The sequence below is a fragment of the Lepidochelys olivacea genome (assembly GCF_965140295.1).
Source record: "Lepidochelys olivacea isolate rLepOli2 genome assembly, chromosome: 10".
Lineage (NCBI taxonomy): Eukaryota > Metazoa > Chordata > Testudines > Cheloniidae > Lepidochelys > Lepidochelys olivacea.
Window position 1 is genome coordinate 49,202,513 of NC_140420.1, and position 15,659 is coordinate 49,218,171.

General features: G+C 52.3%; 1 protein-coding gene across 5 annotated transcripts in view; it reads left to right on the forward strand.

Moving 5' to 3' along the window:
- Nucleotides 1-15,659, forward strand: part of LINGO1 (leucine rich repeat and Ig domain containing 1) — a 471,260-nt gene that overhangs the window by 408,944 nt on the left and 46,657 nt on the right. Inside the window, exon 1 of one of the 5 annotated variants that reach the window (XM_084642160.1) lies at nt 3,404-3,923. The exons of the other annotated variants lie outside the window; for them this stretch is intronic. Coding sequence (XP_084498286.1) covers nt 3,918-3,923 — 6 coding nt within the window. The 5' untranslated portion in view covers nt 3,404-3,917. Of the gene's footprint in view, nt 1-3,403; nt 3,924-15,659 lie in introns of those variants that run through there. 5 annotated transcript variants of the gene reach the window in all.

Consider the following 15,659-nt stretch of genomic DNA (forward strand, 5'->3'; position numbering starts at 1 on the left):
AAGTTAGTTGAGGGAGGATTGAGGTGGTAACCTCTGACTCGGCTGCTGGAAGGAGTGCTCAGCCTCCCCTCCTGTCACACTGGAGATGGGACTGGTGCCGGGATTCATTTCCACTCTGGTCCCAATGTCAAAGGAGGAGTCTGGGTCAGCAGGTAAGATTGCAAGTTGTTGCACAATGGCACAGAGCCCTCATAAGGGCAGGGCCCCAAACAGTCACTTTGTTTGCGTTTGCTTGAGGGAAGCCTGTGTGGAGCACCTCACTGTCTGGGAATCTTAGCCCTTTCCCATATCCATCAGTGGCTCACTTACATGGCTTGTGGATTAAGGCCAGATGATTATCGAAAGCTTCTGCAGGCAGAAATAGCCATCCAGGCCCCATCTAGAGGCCCAAGTGGGAGTTGGGTAGCCTGGCAAGCAACTTTGTTGGCCAGTGCAATGGGCAGTGGTAATGGATTCTGAATGCAGCTTCCCTGCCTCTGCCCCTCTTTGGCTGGACGGAAGGTTGCTGTGACTGGGGATTGTTACAGGGCAGAGGGAAAGCAGAATGGTAAAGATCCCCAAAGAGCTCTTCTGGAGGGGAACAGGAAGTGAAAGTGCACATTAGAAACAAAGTTTGTATCCATTATCGCTGGAGAAAACTGCCTCGTATGGAAGAGACATCATTAGACAAATCCATTAATATTGTTATAATAAGACATTCTAGCAGAGGGCATATAAGCAGAGGGCATTGCTATGTCCACTGAAACCCATTCTTTTTAAATGTAGCAATGGACAAAAATCAGAACGTTTGGACATTTGGTTCCAGTTAAGAAGCCAAAACCTGGAAGCTTATTGAGACCTCTGAAGCTTTGGAGTTCACAACAGTGCCCAGATCCCTCCCTCTGACATGATTCTGCCTTTAATAGGCCCACTGCTGGTGATCAGTTGTTCCCATGTCTTCAGTGGGCTGCTCTCGTCTCGCAGCAGGAAGAAGGGAGATGCCCCCACAGGCAACCTCACGCTGGTCTGAACGTGCTGCGTGGCTGTAGGGAGCTTAGCATGAAAGGTTCAGTGGGGGTTGGAATTGATGCAGAGGCAAAGGCCACCCCACATTTTAGTTTGTCGTGGCTGCCTCCCCATTTCTCACAATGACAAACTTAGCATACTACATTCTATGTAACACCCACATCCACTGTAAGCAGAGGGTGTTGTACTGGCTTCAATCCATTCTCCATTACATGTGTCAGGAGACAGTATGCTCCAGTGGAGCCCAGGAGTCAGGAGATGTTGATTCTGTTCCTGACCTGGACACTAACTTACTGTGTGGTATTGGAGCAGGTACTTAGCCTCTATGTGCCTCAGTTTCCTCACCTGTAAAATGGAGGTAATGATATTCCTCCCTTTTGCAAAGTGCTTTGAGATAGCTGGAACATAATTGCTAAGGAGGGCCCAGTTAGTAGAGCACTGCTCTAGGGCAGAGGTTCTCAAACTGTGGTCCGTGGACCACGAGTGGTCCACGAGCTCCATTCAGGTGGTCCGCAGATAGTTCTCTCTAAGGTGCACACCTGGGCAACCACACACAATAGAATGAAGGGCCACCCACCTAATTAGTGGAGCCATGCAGGCGTGGCTCCACTAATTAGGTGCCTGGACCCTGGAGAAGACGCACATGTAAGGTGAGGGGGTGGCCTTGGGGGGAATGGGGGGTAGGTGGGAGAGGACAGTGGGGTGAGAAGACGGAGTGGGAGGAATTTGGGACGTGCAGAGCTATGGCGGCCAAAGAAAGAGGCGACTTTCCCCAGCTCCAGGGCTGTGACTGCCGGGGAAGAGACCCCCCCTCCTTCCCAGGCTCAGCTCTATGGCTGCTCTGGTGGGGGAGAGACCCCTCTCCTTCCCAGCCCCAGCTCGGGGGCTGCCACGGAGGGGGAGAGAGGGCACATCCATTGCATTAGAAAGATCAGACTACTGATATTAAAATATGAGTTGTGTGCTTTTATTTGTAGAACAAAAAAATGTTAATTATTAAGGTTTTTTATATATAGCGCTTTTATCCAAAGCGCTTTACAAGAGTTAGCTAACGGTACAAACAACATTTGGAAAGGTCATTAAGTGGTCGGCTGAGACCCTCAGCAATTTTCAAGTGGTCCACAGGAAAAAAAAGTTTGAGAACCACTGCACTAGGGCTCAGGAGTCCTGGGTTCTATTTCCTGCTTGGCTGACCTTGGGCAAGTCTCTGTGCCTCAGTTTCCCCATCTGTAATATAGAGCTGATGATCTATTGACCTCCTTTCTAAAGCATTTTGAGATCTATGGCTAGAAAAGTGCCATATAAGAGCTGAGTATTATTTTTCCTACCCTGTGTTATAACCCATTTGTCCATTATAAATGAAAGGTACCATATCAGATTCAAAGCCCTGCTCATTGCTGTCAGCAGAGCCCTCTCTAGTCCAGGTTTCAGAGTAGCAGCCTGTATTAGTCTGTATTCGCAAAAAGAAAAGGAGGACTTGTGGCACCTTAGGAACTTGTCAGAGTCTGGGATCTGCTGGGCAGTTTCTCGTACATGTGATCTTATCGGGGTGTTTGAAAGATGTCAATTCCTACATTTTCATTCCTCTGATTGTTCTTCCCTGATCTCTGCTCCGCCTCCCCACAGCCTCGCTGGACTGTGCATACACCACATTAGCACCCTCTGTTGGAAAGCAGAGACAAGGCCGGTGACTTGTGAAGCTATAATAAGACAGTGCCCGTCAATTGTCAAGGAGGACCGGGAGCGTATGAAACTTCTTAGCTCCCAGCGATGTGACCGGCATAGCCATATCAGCCCAGCACTGGCCGGAACTCTTGGGACGCTGGTCTCGGAGCCGGAATCCAGGGAGAAAGCCTAGCGAACATGGGCTTTGCGGTTGGCCTACGTGCCCAAGAAAAGCTGGCACCTCCTGGTGAGGTGACGGTGGGAGAATCCTAGAGCCAGCACCCTTTCCAGGTGAGGGGTGAAGAGAAATGTCCCACTCCCAAAGGATATGTCCCCTTTAACCCCCCACCTCTGCTATCTTCTGTTGGCAGAGTGAGCATGCCCCTGCAGGGCACCCCTCCCTGCCACCCCAGAGGGGGAGCCACTACCAAGCCGGCAGGAGCTGCCCGTGCCAGAGCCCGGATCTGGGCACGTGCGCTGCAAAGCTGCAGGCCAGGGCTGGCCCAGGCAGAAGAGTCTCATGGCATCGCCCCCAAGCAGCCAGCCCCCCTGCCTGGGCTGGGCTGTGCCGTGCCGGCCTCTGCCCGCACCCTGCCTTTTCCGCCACTCGCCGCCTTGGAGTGGGAGGGGAGGCTGCTATTGATTGCGGGCGCTCAGCCTGGCTCCGCCAGTCCTGCCGGCAGCCTCGGGCGCTCTCCGGGCTCTCAGCTGGCCACGCCCAGTGCTCCGGGGCCCCGCCCACCGCTCTCCGCCCCCGCTGGAGCTGGCGCGCCCGCTCGCGGTGTGTCCGGGGGGCCAGCCCCAGAGGAGGCTCGCTTCGCCACAGTGCTACGTTCCGTCGCCGGCTCATCCCCGCCCCGCAGTAGCTGGGGCCGGAGCGCGAGTGGCGGAGGAGGAGCAGTGGGGGGGGCCGCTTATCCCGACCCCCCCCCTTTGTCTGGGTTTAAGGGAGGAGATGCCTCCCCCTTCCCCCCGGAGCCTCAAGCCCACCTTCCCACCTGCAGGCGCCGCGCTGGGGGTGCGGACAGCAGCTCGCCCTTAGAGCCCAGCGGGCTGCCCGGACCCCAGCGCCCCCCACCCTGGACCCGGCTCTCGGCCCGGGAGGGGGGCTCGGCTCGAGACGGAGCCCGCAGCCTGCGCGTGCTGCTGCCTTTCGGCGAGGAGAGGGGAGCTGCCTCGCTGCAGGTGGATTTGGGGGCCGGGGGAGATGCCATTTCTAACCGAGAGAGACAAGCGGCGAGAATGAGATGCAGGTAAGAGCTGGGGCTGGGGTGGCCCGGGACTGACGGGAAGGCGAGGCTGGGCTGGTCGTGCCCAGGCTCTGGGAAGGGGGAGTTGGTCTATTTCACTTGCCCGGCAGCAAAGAGGCGAGCTGCAAGCCTGGGGTCTGTGCCTTGGATTGCAACCTTCCGCTGGGAAGTTTGTACGTGTGTGCTGGGTTTGGATGGATGGGGTGAGCTGTGTGTGTCAATATGTGGGGGAGGATGCCCATTGAATGGGTGTGAGCCGCGAGCGTGCTGGGGTTTTGGTTGGGTGTGTGTTGCTTTTTTACTCAGGGTGTATGTGTGTTATGGAGGGCTAGGAGTTTGTGTGGTGGGTCTTTGTGTGGAATGTGGGAATGTGCGGGGCTGGATCGTTTAGTGAATGGGTGTGCAATTGTGTGTCTTGGCCCTTTTCATTATAGGGGTGTGTGAGCAGGAGCGCATTTTCACAGGAGGGCTGTGAGTTTTGTGTCAGTGTTCTAGGAAGGGTGTCAACTGGGGTGGGAGAGAGGGGTTCTTTCTCCCAAGGGTGTGAGTTGGGTGTGTTGGTCCTGTATGTGTGTGAGTTGTGTGTATGCATGTTGGGTGGGGTTGGGTTGTGTAGTGTGTGCTGGGTTCTGGGGCTACACGGGTTTGGGTGTCCAGAGCCCTGCCAGCTGCCTCTGCCCTTGTGCTGGCTACCTAGCAGCAGAAATGCTCTGGCTTTTTCTGCTGGCTCTGCCCTCATTTTTCCTTCTCTTCTCTCCCTCTTCCCCCCCCCCTTCCCTTTCATCCCCTCGCCTGTTTCTCCATTGTCCTGCATTGCTGGGCATTTAATTTCCCATATTGTTCCCTTCCCCCTTGTCCCCACTGTCAATCTTTGGGGGTGCAGCACTGGTTGTGCCCAACTCCCCCACCACCACCACCAATGCACCCTCGCTGGCTAAGGAGACTGATGCCAGCAGCCATCCTGAGCCAGGTCCCAAGATACCAGGGTGACAGGCAACCTTATAAAAACCTGGATAGACAGACAAATGGATGGATGGGTCAATGAGGCTCAGCTGCTAGCCGCTGTTTTCATCCTAGTCCAGCTAATAAACTGGTGCTTGGCTGTGCTGTGGGGTGGGGGGAATGAGATGCTGGGTTGCATGGTAATATGGGGAGCCTGTCTGGTCCAGCTAAGCAGATGAGTTAACTGGCCTGGAACAGATTACACATTCAGGTGGGGTGTTGTTGGGACAGCGCTACCAACCAGGGATCAGCAGAGGCTGATACCAGGGAGATTAGCCTGCAATCAGAGACAGGCAGTGCAGTCTGAGGCATGAAGAGTTAATGTCAGGTGGGATTAGCCTTCAGTCCCAGCTACTTCAGCTCTGGGGCAGGGCAGTCAGGGGTGTTCATGGTTAATTTCAGCCTGGATTAGCCCTCAGTCACCGAGAGCTTAATACTGGGGCAGGATTGTTGGGGGACAGAAAGGGTTAATTTCAGGAACTCTAGAACTGAGGGCTAGCTCAGCAGGGTGGAAAGGGTTAATTTCAGGAGGGTTGCCCTTCAATTCGAAAGGCACCAGTGTTGGGGAAGGGGTTGGAATTGTTTTATGTTAGGAAAAATAGCCAGCCCTCAATCATGGTCTGATGATAGTGTCAGGGGAGAGAAAGGGTTAATATTAGAGGGGCTCAGCCCTCTGTTCCCGACAGCCCAGCATCAGGGCAGGGAGGGCTGCTTGCAGGGAATTCAGCCCATCCGGGATGGGGCTTCTCTAACTTAGGGGCGTAGCTGGGATCTGCCATGCATGGACAGGGGGTCCAGACTCTGGTGATACCAAGGGGAAAAGACAGTAACCCCAAGGGAGGAGCCCAGCCTGGCTGCCCCCTGAATAGAATTTTCCTTTGTTGTTGCCTTTTTACATTTGTGGTGCTGATCAGATTTTTTCACCTTTCCGTCTCAGGGAAGTAAAAATATTCCAGAGCCAAAGGTGTTGGCCACCGCGTGCTCAGGATGCAGGAGCTTGTGGGCTCAGAGAACAAACAGGAGGTTTGCTATTTCGGGGAAGGCAACTCACTTGTGGGTGGGGTGGGTTTGTGCATGGGTGGGGTGAGAGAAACCGCTCAGAGTCCTTTCACGGTACGTGCTTGTTGGATTACAAAGACCTTGTTCTCTTGCCTCCCTCTGCGTGTGTCTATCTGAGCCAGCCATCTAAGCATTTTTAGCGCCCGCATCACCACAGAAGCTAGACATCCTTCAAAAGTAACATCCCCTTCCTTCCAGAAGCAAATGGCTTTGTATTACAGTTCTGCAGGACGTGTTTGGGCAGCAGCACCGGGGCATGGAGCAGAGTGGGAGCCACCGGCCCTGTGCTATAGTCATGGCAGATGCTACTCTCGCTTTCTGGAATTCATGCACTTGCCCAGAGCCTGACCAAGGAGAGGAGCTCTTGCATTTGATCAGTAAAGTTATGGTGAAACACTGGGTGGGTCAGGAAGCAGCGTGAAATGCAGGAGCTCTGTAGCTCTGCCCAAGATTGGCCTCATCTCCTGTCTCCCCCTTCTCAGTTTTACTCCCCTGTCTCCAGCTGCCTCTTTCCCATTCTTTCTATGCAAACCTCAAAGCCAGCCCTTAGACTGGGATTTCCACAGCTGTTTGTACATCTCCCTGCCGAACACCTTCAGTGAGGATTAACCCTGTCCTCCCCATCCAGCCTGTCGCAGGAGCAGCAGCTCTGAGCTCTTTACAGCTCTGACATCTACATACAGCAGAAACTACAGTGAGGACCACCATCCAAATCACTGCCAATAACTAAGTAACTGGGCAAAGATGGGGGGCTGGAATGATACACCTGTGGACTTCAAGGTCGTGACTCAGGCACCCCCATGCTCCACTCCTTGAACAATGGGATTACAACACCCCCTGAAAGATCCAGGTCCCCCCAACATCTGTTAATTGCATTCCTCAAATATCTGAAACTCCAGTGATCCAAATATATTCAGTGTCGCTATCCACACGCTCCTGGCATTCCGATAATCAAGGCAGGTATCATCTGAGCTCCAGCGATGGGACCAGTGGCCCTTAGGAGCATGTTCTGTTCTCCCTCCCTCCCACCACAGCTCATACCTATCAGTACAATGTTGCTTGAACATCCCATGATGCTTTACTTCTAGGGCTATAGGAACCAGTTTCACCCATCACTTGAGGGCGAAGGGTTTGATGGATTCCTGTCCTTTCCCCCAGGATTCATGGTCTTCCTCCTGCTACCCAGGGAGCCTGTCTCCATTTAGAATGTCACAGGCCTGCATATGTGTACATGTGCAGTGGGATTGTCTTTCTTTTAGGTGGTTTGGGCTGGGGACAGGACTGGAGGAAGAAAAGAGCAGGCCTGGTGGGACTGGCATGCCAGAAGGCTTTTCACTCAAGATTAGCACTAACCCTTCCTCCTTTGCCTTCTCACATTCTCCTTTCTGGAATGTATGATGCTGGGAGTTCTCTGGTTGTCTACAACTGTGGGGAACTGATTTCGTTCTGAAGCTTTGAAACTTCTCTCAGCCTTTGCTCTCTTTGACCATGTCTACGCTGCAGGTGCTACAGACTTAGTGTAGATGGTTCCTACAGCAACCGAAAGGTTTTTCTGTCAATATAGGTAATCCACATCCTCAAGCAGCGGGAGTTAGGTCAACGGAAGAACTCTTCTGTCAACCTAACCACTTCTATGTTGGGGGATTTCACACCCCTGAGCATCCCCATTACTTAGGTAGCAAGTATTCTGCATGAAGCTGGTTCCTTTTCTCCTTGCTGTGATTCTAATTAGGCCTAAGCAGCTCTGAATTGAAGGAAAATGTGGAAGCAGAGGTTGGAAGGTCCTTCACTAGTACTGTAGAAGTGTTGGAAGATGTCTGGTTGGAAGCTGGCCTTAGTTTAGTTGTAGGCTTGGAGGACACCTGCCTGAACTGGAGGATATTAGACTTGATGCAGTCAGAGCACACGTAGCTGGAGTTGTTTGGAGGACTTGAGGAGAAGTGAGGTTTTCCAAGCCTCAAGAAGAGGAATTAATTACAGAACTAATCATTAAAAAAAGTCTAATACAGTTACTGTAATTACACTGTAGTTATACTGCAACTATAATGTAATTACTTTGTGGTACCTCTAATTACCAGTGTTTTATATGACTGGAAGGTTAACTGCATGACTGAATTACTTAAAACTCCTTTCGTTTCATACTTAATCCATTTCACTGTCGTACTGCTGAAGTCACACTGTTTGGTACATGTAACTAGTACAAAATCCTATAACTTGAGGTTTAATTCTATAGGTTGATAAATCATTTTATAATTGGGCTATAATTGCAGTGTTATAATACCATAATTACAGACATTGTATTATAAAGTGCAACTGAACTGATGAGGGTTAGATTAGGATTAATACATTTCATCCGGTATTGCCTTGTGTGTATGCCTGTCCCTGCTCTCTTATGGAGCTGCTCATGTATAATGATTCCCACTACTGGCTAGGCTTGTAGGGCTACTGTAATAATCCATATGCTGTGTACATCAGACACAGTTGTTATATCTACACCTGGGGAACTGGGGGTAGAATCCTACTCCTTCAGCACCAGAAACTCAGGTCTCTGCCACACCATCTAAGGACAGCTCCTTTAGGCACCATTCGTTAGGCCCCTTGCAATCTCAGTGGGATTGACACCGTGCACCCTCAGTCTGCCATGGCGTGGCTCACGTGCCGCACAGACACCCATGGTGGGTTTGGAAAGCGTGGACGTGGCCAATTTGGATTTGATCCATATGTAGTGACCCTGTGCTGTACTGGTCTGTGTATTATTGCTTTCTACTACAATACGATCAACCCATTGTCCTCTGACCGTTCTAAGCCCTCCCTCTCTTTAGAGGCCTGGGTTTGCTGTGGCATAAGTCCCAGTTCCTTTGCTTTCACCACGATGAGTGGCGCTGCCCACTGTTAGAGTGAGACAGCAGTGATCCTGTGCCTGGCTGAACGGGGCGAGTTGCTCTTTTCATTTACCAGGAAGTGGCCTGGGGTTTTTTAATATCATGACTCGCTCTTGACAGTTTTGTGATATATGTGCAGATGGCTCATGTTAGCCACAATTACATAGGTGCCGACTCTGTGGGTGCTCCAGAAAATTAGTGGGTCTTTAGCATGGGCACCCAGCTCCCCTTTTCCCCCCCAGCGCCTCCCACCTGTCAGTGGCCTTGCCGATCAACTCCTTCCTTCCCTCCAAGCACCTCCTGCCTGCCACAATCAGCTGTTCTGTGGCAGGCAGGAGGTGCTGGGAGGGAGGGGGAGGAGAGAGGGCTGGGAGCAGAACTGAGCGGAAAGAGGTGGGGCAGGGGTGAGGACTTGGGGGAAGGGGTCGAGTGGAGGCAGGGCCTGGGGCAGTGTTGGGGGTTCAGCACACCGGGGGCCCAGAAGAAGCCTGGGTCTGTGCAGTTATATGCTATATGTTGCTTGTGGGGTTGCCAAAACATGTCCACCCCTACAGCTCAGGTTCTCTTCCACTTCTCCTTCATTCTTCCCTCCTTCCATGCTCTCATTTGCGCCCACGTCTGCCTCTGCTTGCTGGGAAGGGTTGCCAACTTTCTACTCACGCAAACCCAAACATCCTTGGCCTGCCCCTTTCTCTGAGGTCCCACCCCTGCTCGCTCACTCATTTTCACTGGGCTCGCTCGGGTTGGGGTACAGGTTCTGGGGTGGGGCCAGAAATGAGAGGTTCAGGATACGGGAGGGGTTTCCAGACTGGGGCAGGAGGTTGGGATACAGGGGCAATGGAGGGCTCTGGCTGGTGGTGTGGGCTCTAGTGTGGGACCAGAGATGAGGATTTGGGGTGCAGGAGGGGGCTCTGGGCTGAGGGGTTCAGAGCTGGGGTAGGGGATTGAGTTGCGGGGGGGAGGATGAGGACTCCAGCTGGGGGTACAGGTTCTGGGGTGGGGCTGGGGATGAGGGGTTTGGGGTGCAGGAGGGTGCTCCAGGCTGGGATTGAGGGGTTGGGAGGCCGTGAGTGGGATCAGGGCTGGGGCAGGAGGTTGGGGCACAGGAGGGGATCAGGGGTGCAGGCTCCAGGCAGCATTTACCTCAGGCAGCTCCTGGACGCAGCAGCATATACCCCCTCCGGCTCCTACATGGAGGCACAGCCAGGTGGCTTTGTGCGCTGCCCTGTCCACCGGCACCGCCCCCACAGCTCCCATTGGCTGCAGTTCCCAGCCAATGGGATCTGCAAACCTGGCGCTTGATACGGAGATAGCACGCGGAGCCCCCTGGCTGCCCCTATGCCTAGGAGCCAGAGCAGGGACATGCTACTGCTTCCAGGAGCCGCTCAAAGCCACGGCAGGCAGGGATCCTGCCTTAGCCCCACTGCACCAGCGACTGGACTTTTAACAGCACAGTCAGCACCGCTGACCAGAGCCACCAGGGTCCCTTTGCAACTGGGCATTCTTGTGGAAAACTGGACACCTGGCAACCCTATTGCTGGGACACCATTTGATCCTACAGCGTATGTACACAAAAGGTTTCTGCCACTGCCATCCACCGGGTTCTAGAGTATTAGTAATGAATAAAAACCTTTCCAAGTCACACAGAGTGCACAAGCCACATGCATCCGATGAAGTGAGCTGTAGCTCACGAAAGCTTATGCTCTAATAAATTTGTTAGTCTCTAAGATGCCACAAGTACTCCTCTTCTTCAAGCCACATGGATGTGTGGCAGGGCCTTTCTGTGGGTTCAGCACCCTTTTATTGTGTTGTGTTTTCATTCTCCTGCGTCTCTGTGTACAGCTCCCATCCAGGAGTGGATGTACCAACCTACCAGGGCAGAAACTGTTCCTGACCCAACCAGAAGCAAGAATCACTGGAAATATGCCAAGAAAGCCTTGTCTCTTGGATTTTCTGGTCTAGTTTTGCAAATTCAGGATTTAGATCATTCAGATGAGCTGCTGATATTCCTGGATCTTATCCTAGCTCCCACACCTTAGAGGAGGAGCCAATATGACAAAGAAGGGAGGTAGGTCATCCAGGGCATAAGATGGTCCAGGTGGAACATGCGTTGCTGGCACATGATTTACTGTAAATCCTGGTTTTGCAACAGATCCATGCACAGAGCTCCCATTGTAGTCAATGGGAATTCTGTGTGTGGAACAACTGAAGAATTGGACTCTTGATCTGTGAGTCAGCTCATTGCCTGCTACTCAGGTGTTTAAAATGCTTCCTCTAGATTATCCTGGGCTTGTCTGTAAACAGTGAGGCTGTGGTCTCCCACCCCTAACATAATCATTGCAATTTTCTTCCTCCCTTTCATCCCACCTCCCTCTATGATAACAGCTCTCAGGATGTACCTAGACCTATGGCCCCCAGGCTCATCTATGGGTGAGCATCTAAAGAACTGGCTTCATATTCAATGGTCCTGAGCACCCATAGCTCCCATGGTGTCCCTGTCCTTCAGTGGCAGTTGTGAGTGCCCAGCATGCCTGAAAATCAGGGCATGGATTTAGATGCCTAAATAGGGAATTAGGCACCAAGTTTGGAAATGTTGGCCTCTGGTTTTAGTTTGGGGTCAAAAAGCAAAATATGTAGGCCAGCGTTCTGCTGTTATGATTTGGGGAGCACCCACACAGTGCAAGAAGACAGAAGCCCTCCCCCAAAGAGCTGACCCTCCATATCCCCCCTGCCCATGTGGGCTCTCTGCATCACGGATCACAGCACAGGGAAGAGCTGCCTTGCCTGGGCTGCTATCTCCTCTCCCACACAGGAGCAGAGTGGGGAGTAAGCTGCATTACCGGTTACTTTTCTGCTGGAGCAAGAGGAAGCAGTGTCCACATTGTGATTCTGCTGCTTTCTGGGACAGCACAGCGCTCCATAGTAGCTGCAGCAGAGAGGGCAAGACGGCTCAAGAGGAGAGCGGATGAGCAGGAAGGGGCAGGGTTGGGAAGGGCCTTGGGGGCAGGGACAAGGAGTTGGAGCTCTGGGCCTGACTCTGCTCTCATTACAGTTACCAGACAGATGGATCAAGGAAGGGCTCAAACGTGGCACCCAGGTTACTGCTGGGTAACGCGAAGGTGATGGATGCTGTTAGCAATGACAGGGGATGGGGTCTGGGGTTGGGAAGAAAGACTGGGGCTTGAGTTTTGTCCATGTTACGTTTCAGCAGATGGTGAAACCTCTAGGAGCTGATGTGCCATAATGTGTGATGTGAGGGTCCATCAGTGCTCCTGGGCATTGCCATTATTGGCCCATTCTTCAGGGATGAGAGAGGTGGAAATCCCATGAGCTGCTGAAGCTGAGTGGGCCCAGCCCTCTTGGAATCCAGTTCAAGTCTCTAGCAGAAGGTGCAAGCAGATCTCTGGGGGTTTCAGCTGAGTAAGTGAACCAAGCAACCCAATCCCTACTACCCTTCCTGGAGGGTTAGCCCTCCATTCTGAAAGCAGGCACTCCCGTGGCAGAGTCCCTGGGTGTACCCTTCATTTTCCATCCTGTTCCACTTCACAGAGGGGCATTGTGGAAGGGGAAGAATGGAGGGGGTGCAGGGAAGCTCAAGAGAGGGCATCCATCCCCATCCCCTACTATTTGCTCACACCCTCATACATACTGTATAAAGCTAGGGGAGGTGTCAGGCAAGAGAGTTGTCGGTAAGAGAGTCTCAACTCATTACCTGCAGGTCTTTGTCCCATGACTCTGGACGAATGGGACGTGCTCAACAGAGGACACCCTACTGCAACATGCAGTTATTCTCAGCTAGACCTGCGTCCATTAGAAAATTGTCCCACTCAACTCCTGGGACTGGCATGGTGCTGGCTTCTCTTGCAGACGCAGACGGGGTTGTGGGGAGCAGGCCATCAATGTGACACTCTGTGCTATGCCTCCCCCAACCCCAGGAGTTTTCTAGATGTATCTTTCCAGGAGAATTTCTAGGGGCAGGAAGAGAACATGTCCGAATGCCCTTTGGGCTGGCACTCTTTTGGCAACGTGGCCACCATGGTGAGGCTCAGTATTCAAACATTAAATGCCAGTCTTGAGGTCAATGATGATGGATATTGGTGGGGTGAGGTTTGGGGTTTTTTCCTCCTGGCCCTTTGGCCAGCAGTGTGTCCTTCCAGAATGAGCTGGCACTACTCAGCTCCCATTTTGGTGTCACTGAGGCTGCTTTGAGCGTGATGGTTTGTGGACTTTGGTTTCTGCTGTGACCAAGAGCCAGCCTGATCCTTTGCCCAGAACTCAAACTGATCTCTGAATGCCAGTCATATTTTTTCAAAAGTTCCACATAGTTAATTTTCCCTCCTCATTATTCTTCTCTTATTTCTTAACTACATTCCCTAGTTCTGGAAATGCGTCTGGTGCTGCCAGAATGTGCTGAGATTACCCTGGCTGGGAAGTACCAGCAATCTCACAAGAGTTTCAGCCCAGTTTTGCTGGCCCATGAAATTCTGAGGAGGATCTTTCTAGGCTGTGATTTTTTCCAAAAGTGCCTAAGTTACTTAAGAGCACAAATCCCATTGATTTTCAGTAAGACTTTTGCTCCTAAGCAGAGCTGGTTGGGAATTTCTGTCAGAATGATTTTCCGAAGGCAAATGTAGTTTGCACAAAATCAAAATTTCCCCAACATGTTTGGTTTTGAATTCAAGAAAACATTAAACTGCATTTCTCTTGTGGTGCAATGCCTTATGGGAGTTATTGTTCAGGCCCCCATTTTCTCCTATGGGCTGGACTCCCTTGAAGACTACACCTCCCATAAGGCAATGCAGGTCCAAGCTGTGTGGTGTGTCATGGAAGTCACATGACTTGGGGTGCCTTATCGGAGCCGTAGTCCAGCCCAGGAGCCTGCCCTACAGGGGAGAATGGGAATGTCTGTCTCATGAGCTACAGCTCCCATAAGGCTGTGGGGAAATGCAGTTTAATATGGCACTGACTTGAAATTAAAAGTTTTGGGACAGTTCAGTAAACCCAAACTAAACATTTTGATTTCGGAACCTTTTTGACATTTTTCAATCAAAGTTCTTTTGGAATGGAATTTCTATTCTGTGACATTTCAAAATTTCAACATTTTATCCTAATTTGAGGTGAAAACAAATGTTAAAATGTCAGAATTTCCCACAGGACAGATATTGCAAATTCCCCTCAGCTCTCCTCCAAAGTCATGTCATAGAATATCAGGGTTGGAAGGAGGTCATCTAGTCCAACCCCCTGCTCAAAGCAGGACCAATCCCCAATTTTTGATCCCTAAATAGTCCCCTCAAGGATTGAACTCACAACCCTAGGTTTAGCAGGCCAATGCTCAAACCACTGAGCTATCCCTCCCCCATAAGTGCTTCAAAATACCCCATCCCTAAACTTTTAGATACTTACATGAACTGACCCTTTAGACCTTGTGTGGGCTGCCCATTCTGTAGAATCTGATACCCTTGCGTAGAATATTACGTTCCTTCAGGCCTAGTCCCCTTGCAGTTAATGGAAGCACCCATGGAGCAAGGGGTTACTCATTGTGGATAAGGCAGAAGTGGGCAAACTACGGCCCGCAGGACTGTCCTGCCCAGGCCTTGAGCTCCTGGCCCGGGAGGCTAGCCCCCGGTCCCTCCCCCGCTGTCCCCCGTAGCCTCAGCTCACCATGTCACCAGCACCCTGGGCGGTATGGCTGGCTCCGTCCAGGCTGCATGGCTGCAAGCAGCATGGTAAGGGGGTGGGGAGCAGGGGGGTTGGATAAGGGGCAGGGAGTCCTGGGGGGTAGTCAGGGGACAGGGAGCAGGGGGAGGTTGGATGGGGCAGAAGTTTGGGGTGGGTAGTCAGGGGACAGGGAATGGGGGGGTTTGATGGGCGTGGGAGTCCTGGGGGCCCTGTCAGGGGGTGGGGGTATGGATAGGGAGCAGGGGGGGTTGGATAGCGAGTGGGGTCACGGGGGGGGCAGTTAGGGGCGGGCTGTCCCGGGAGGGGGTGGTCAGGGGACAAGGAGTGGGCTGGGAGGCTTGGATGGGTTCAGTGTTCTGAGCGGGGCAGTCAGGGGGCGGATAGGGGGAGGGGGCCAGGCTGTTTGGGGAGGCACAGCCTTCTTACCCAGCCCTCCATACAGTTTTGCAAGCCTGATGTGGCTCTCGGGCCAGAAAGTTTGCCCACCCCTGGGATAAGGGAATCAGAATTCAGCGTTTTGCTGATCAGATGCCTGGCTGACCTTTTCTGGGAATGAAGCTCAGGAGAAGGTGGTAGGGAGCCATTAAGTGAGCAGAGCAGAGAAGATGGCAGGTTCATGAGGCTTGTCTCAATGACAGGTTGGGACTGGTTCACAGGGAGAGTCCTGGTTTATATTATTCTGATGCAACCACCTCCTCTTATTCTGTCTTCCTTCCTTCTTTGTCCCCTGTCCCTTCCTGCTCTCTGCTGCTTCCCCCTACTGCCCGTCATGCAGTTCCCACTGATCAGTGCCCCTCTGCTTCATTTTCCCTCTCTCTGAAATGGGGCTAATCGTACCTTCCTGCTGAGGGGAGAGGGTATGCATGTACTGAAGTGCTTCGAGATCTGAAGATGGAGGGTGCTATGGAAGGGCAATTAGTACGTCTTATATTAGCTCTGTCACAGCCCTTCTGCAGGCTTTGGCTTTTACCGGAGTAGTGGGGAAGGCTCTGTCCAACCCCATCCCCCTGGTCCTGATGCATCTAGTCAGTGCCTGGGGATTCCCTGCTTCCATTTTCTACTCTCAGCAGGAGCCCAGGGGAGGCTGGCTGTGTTTTCTAACCCTGTGGGTTTGTAA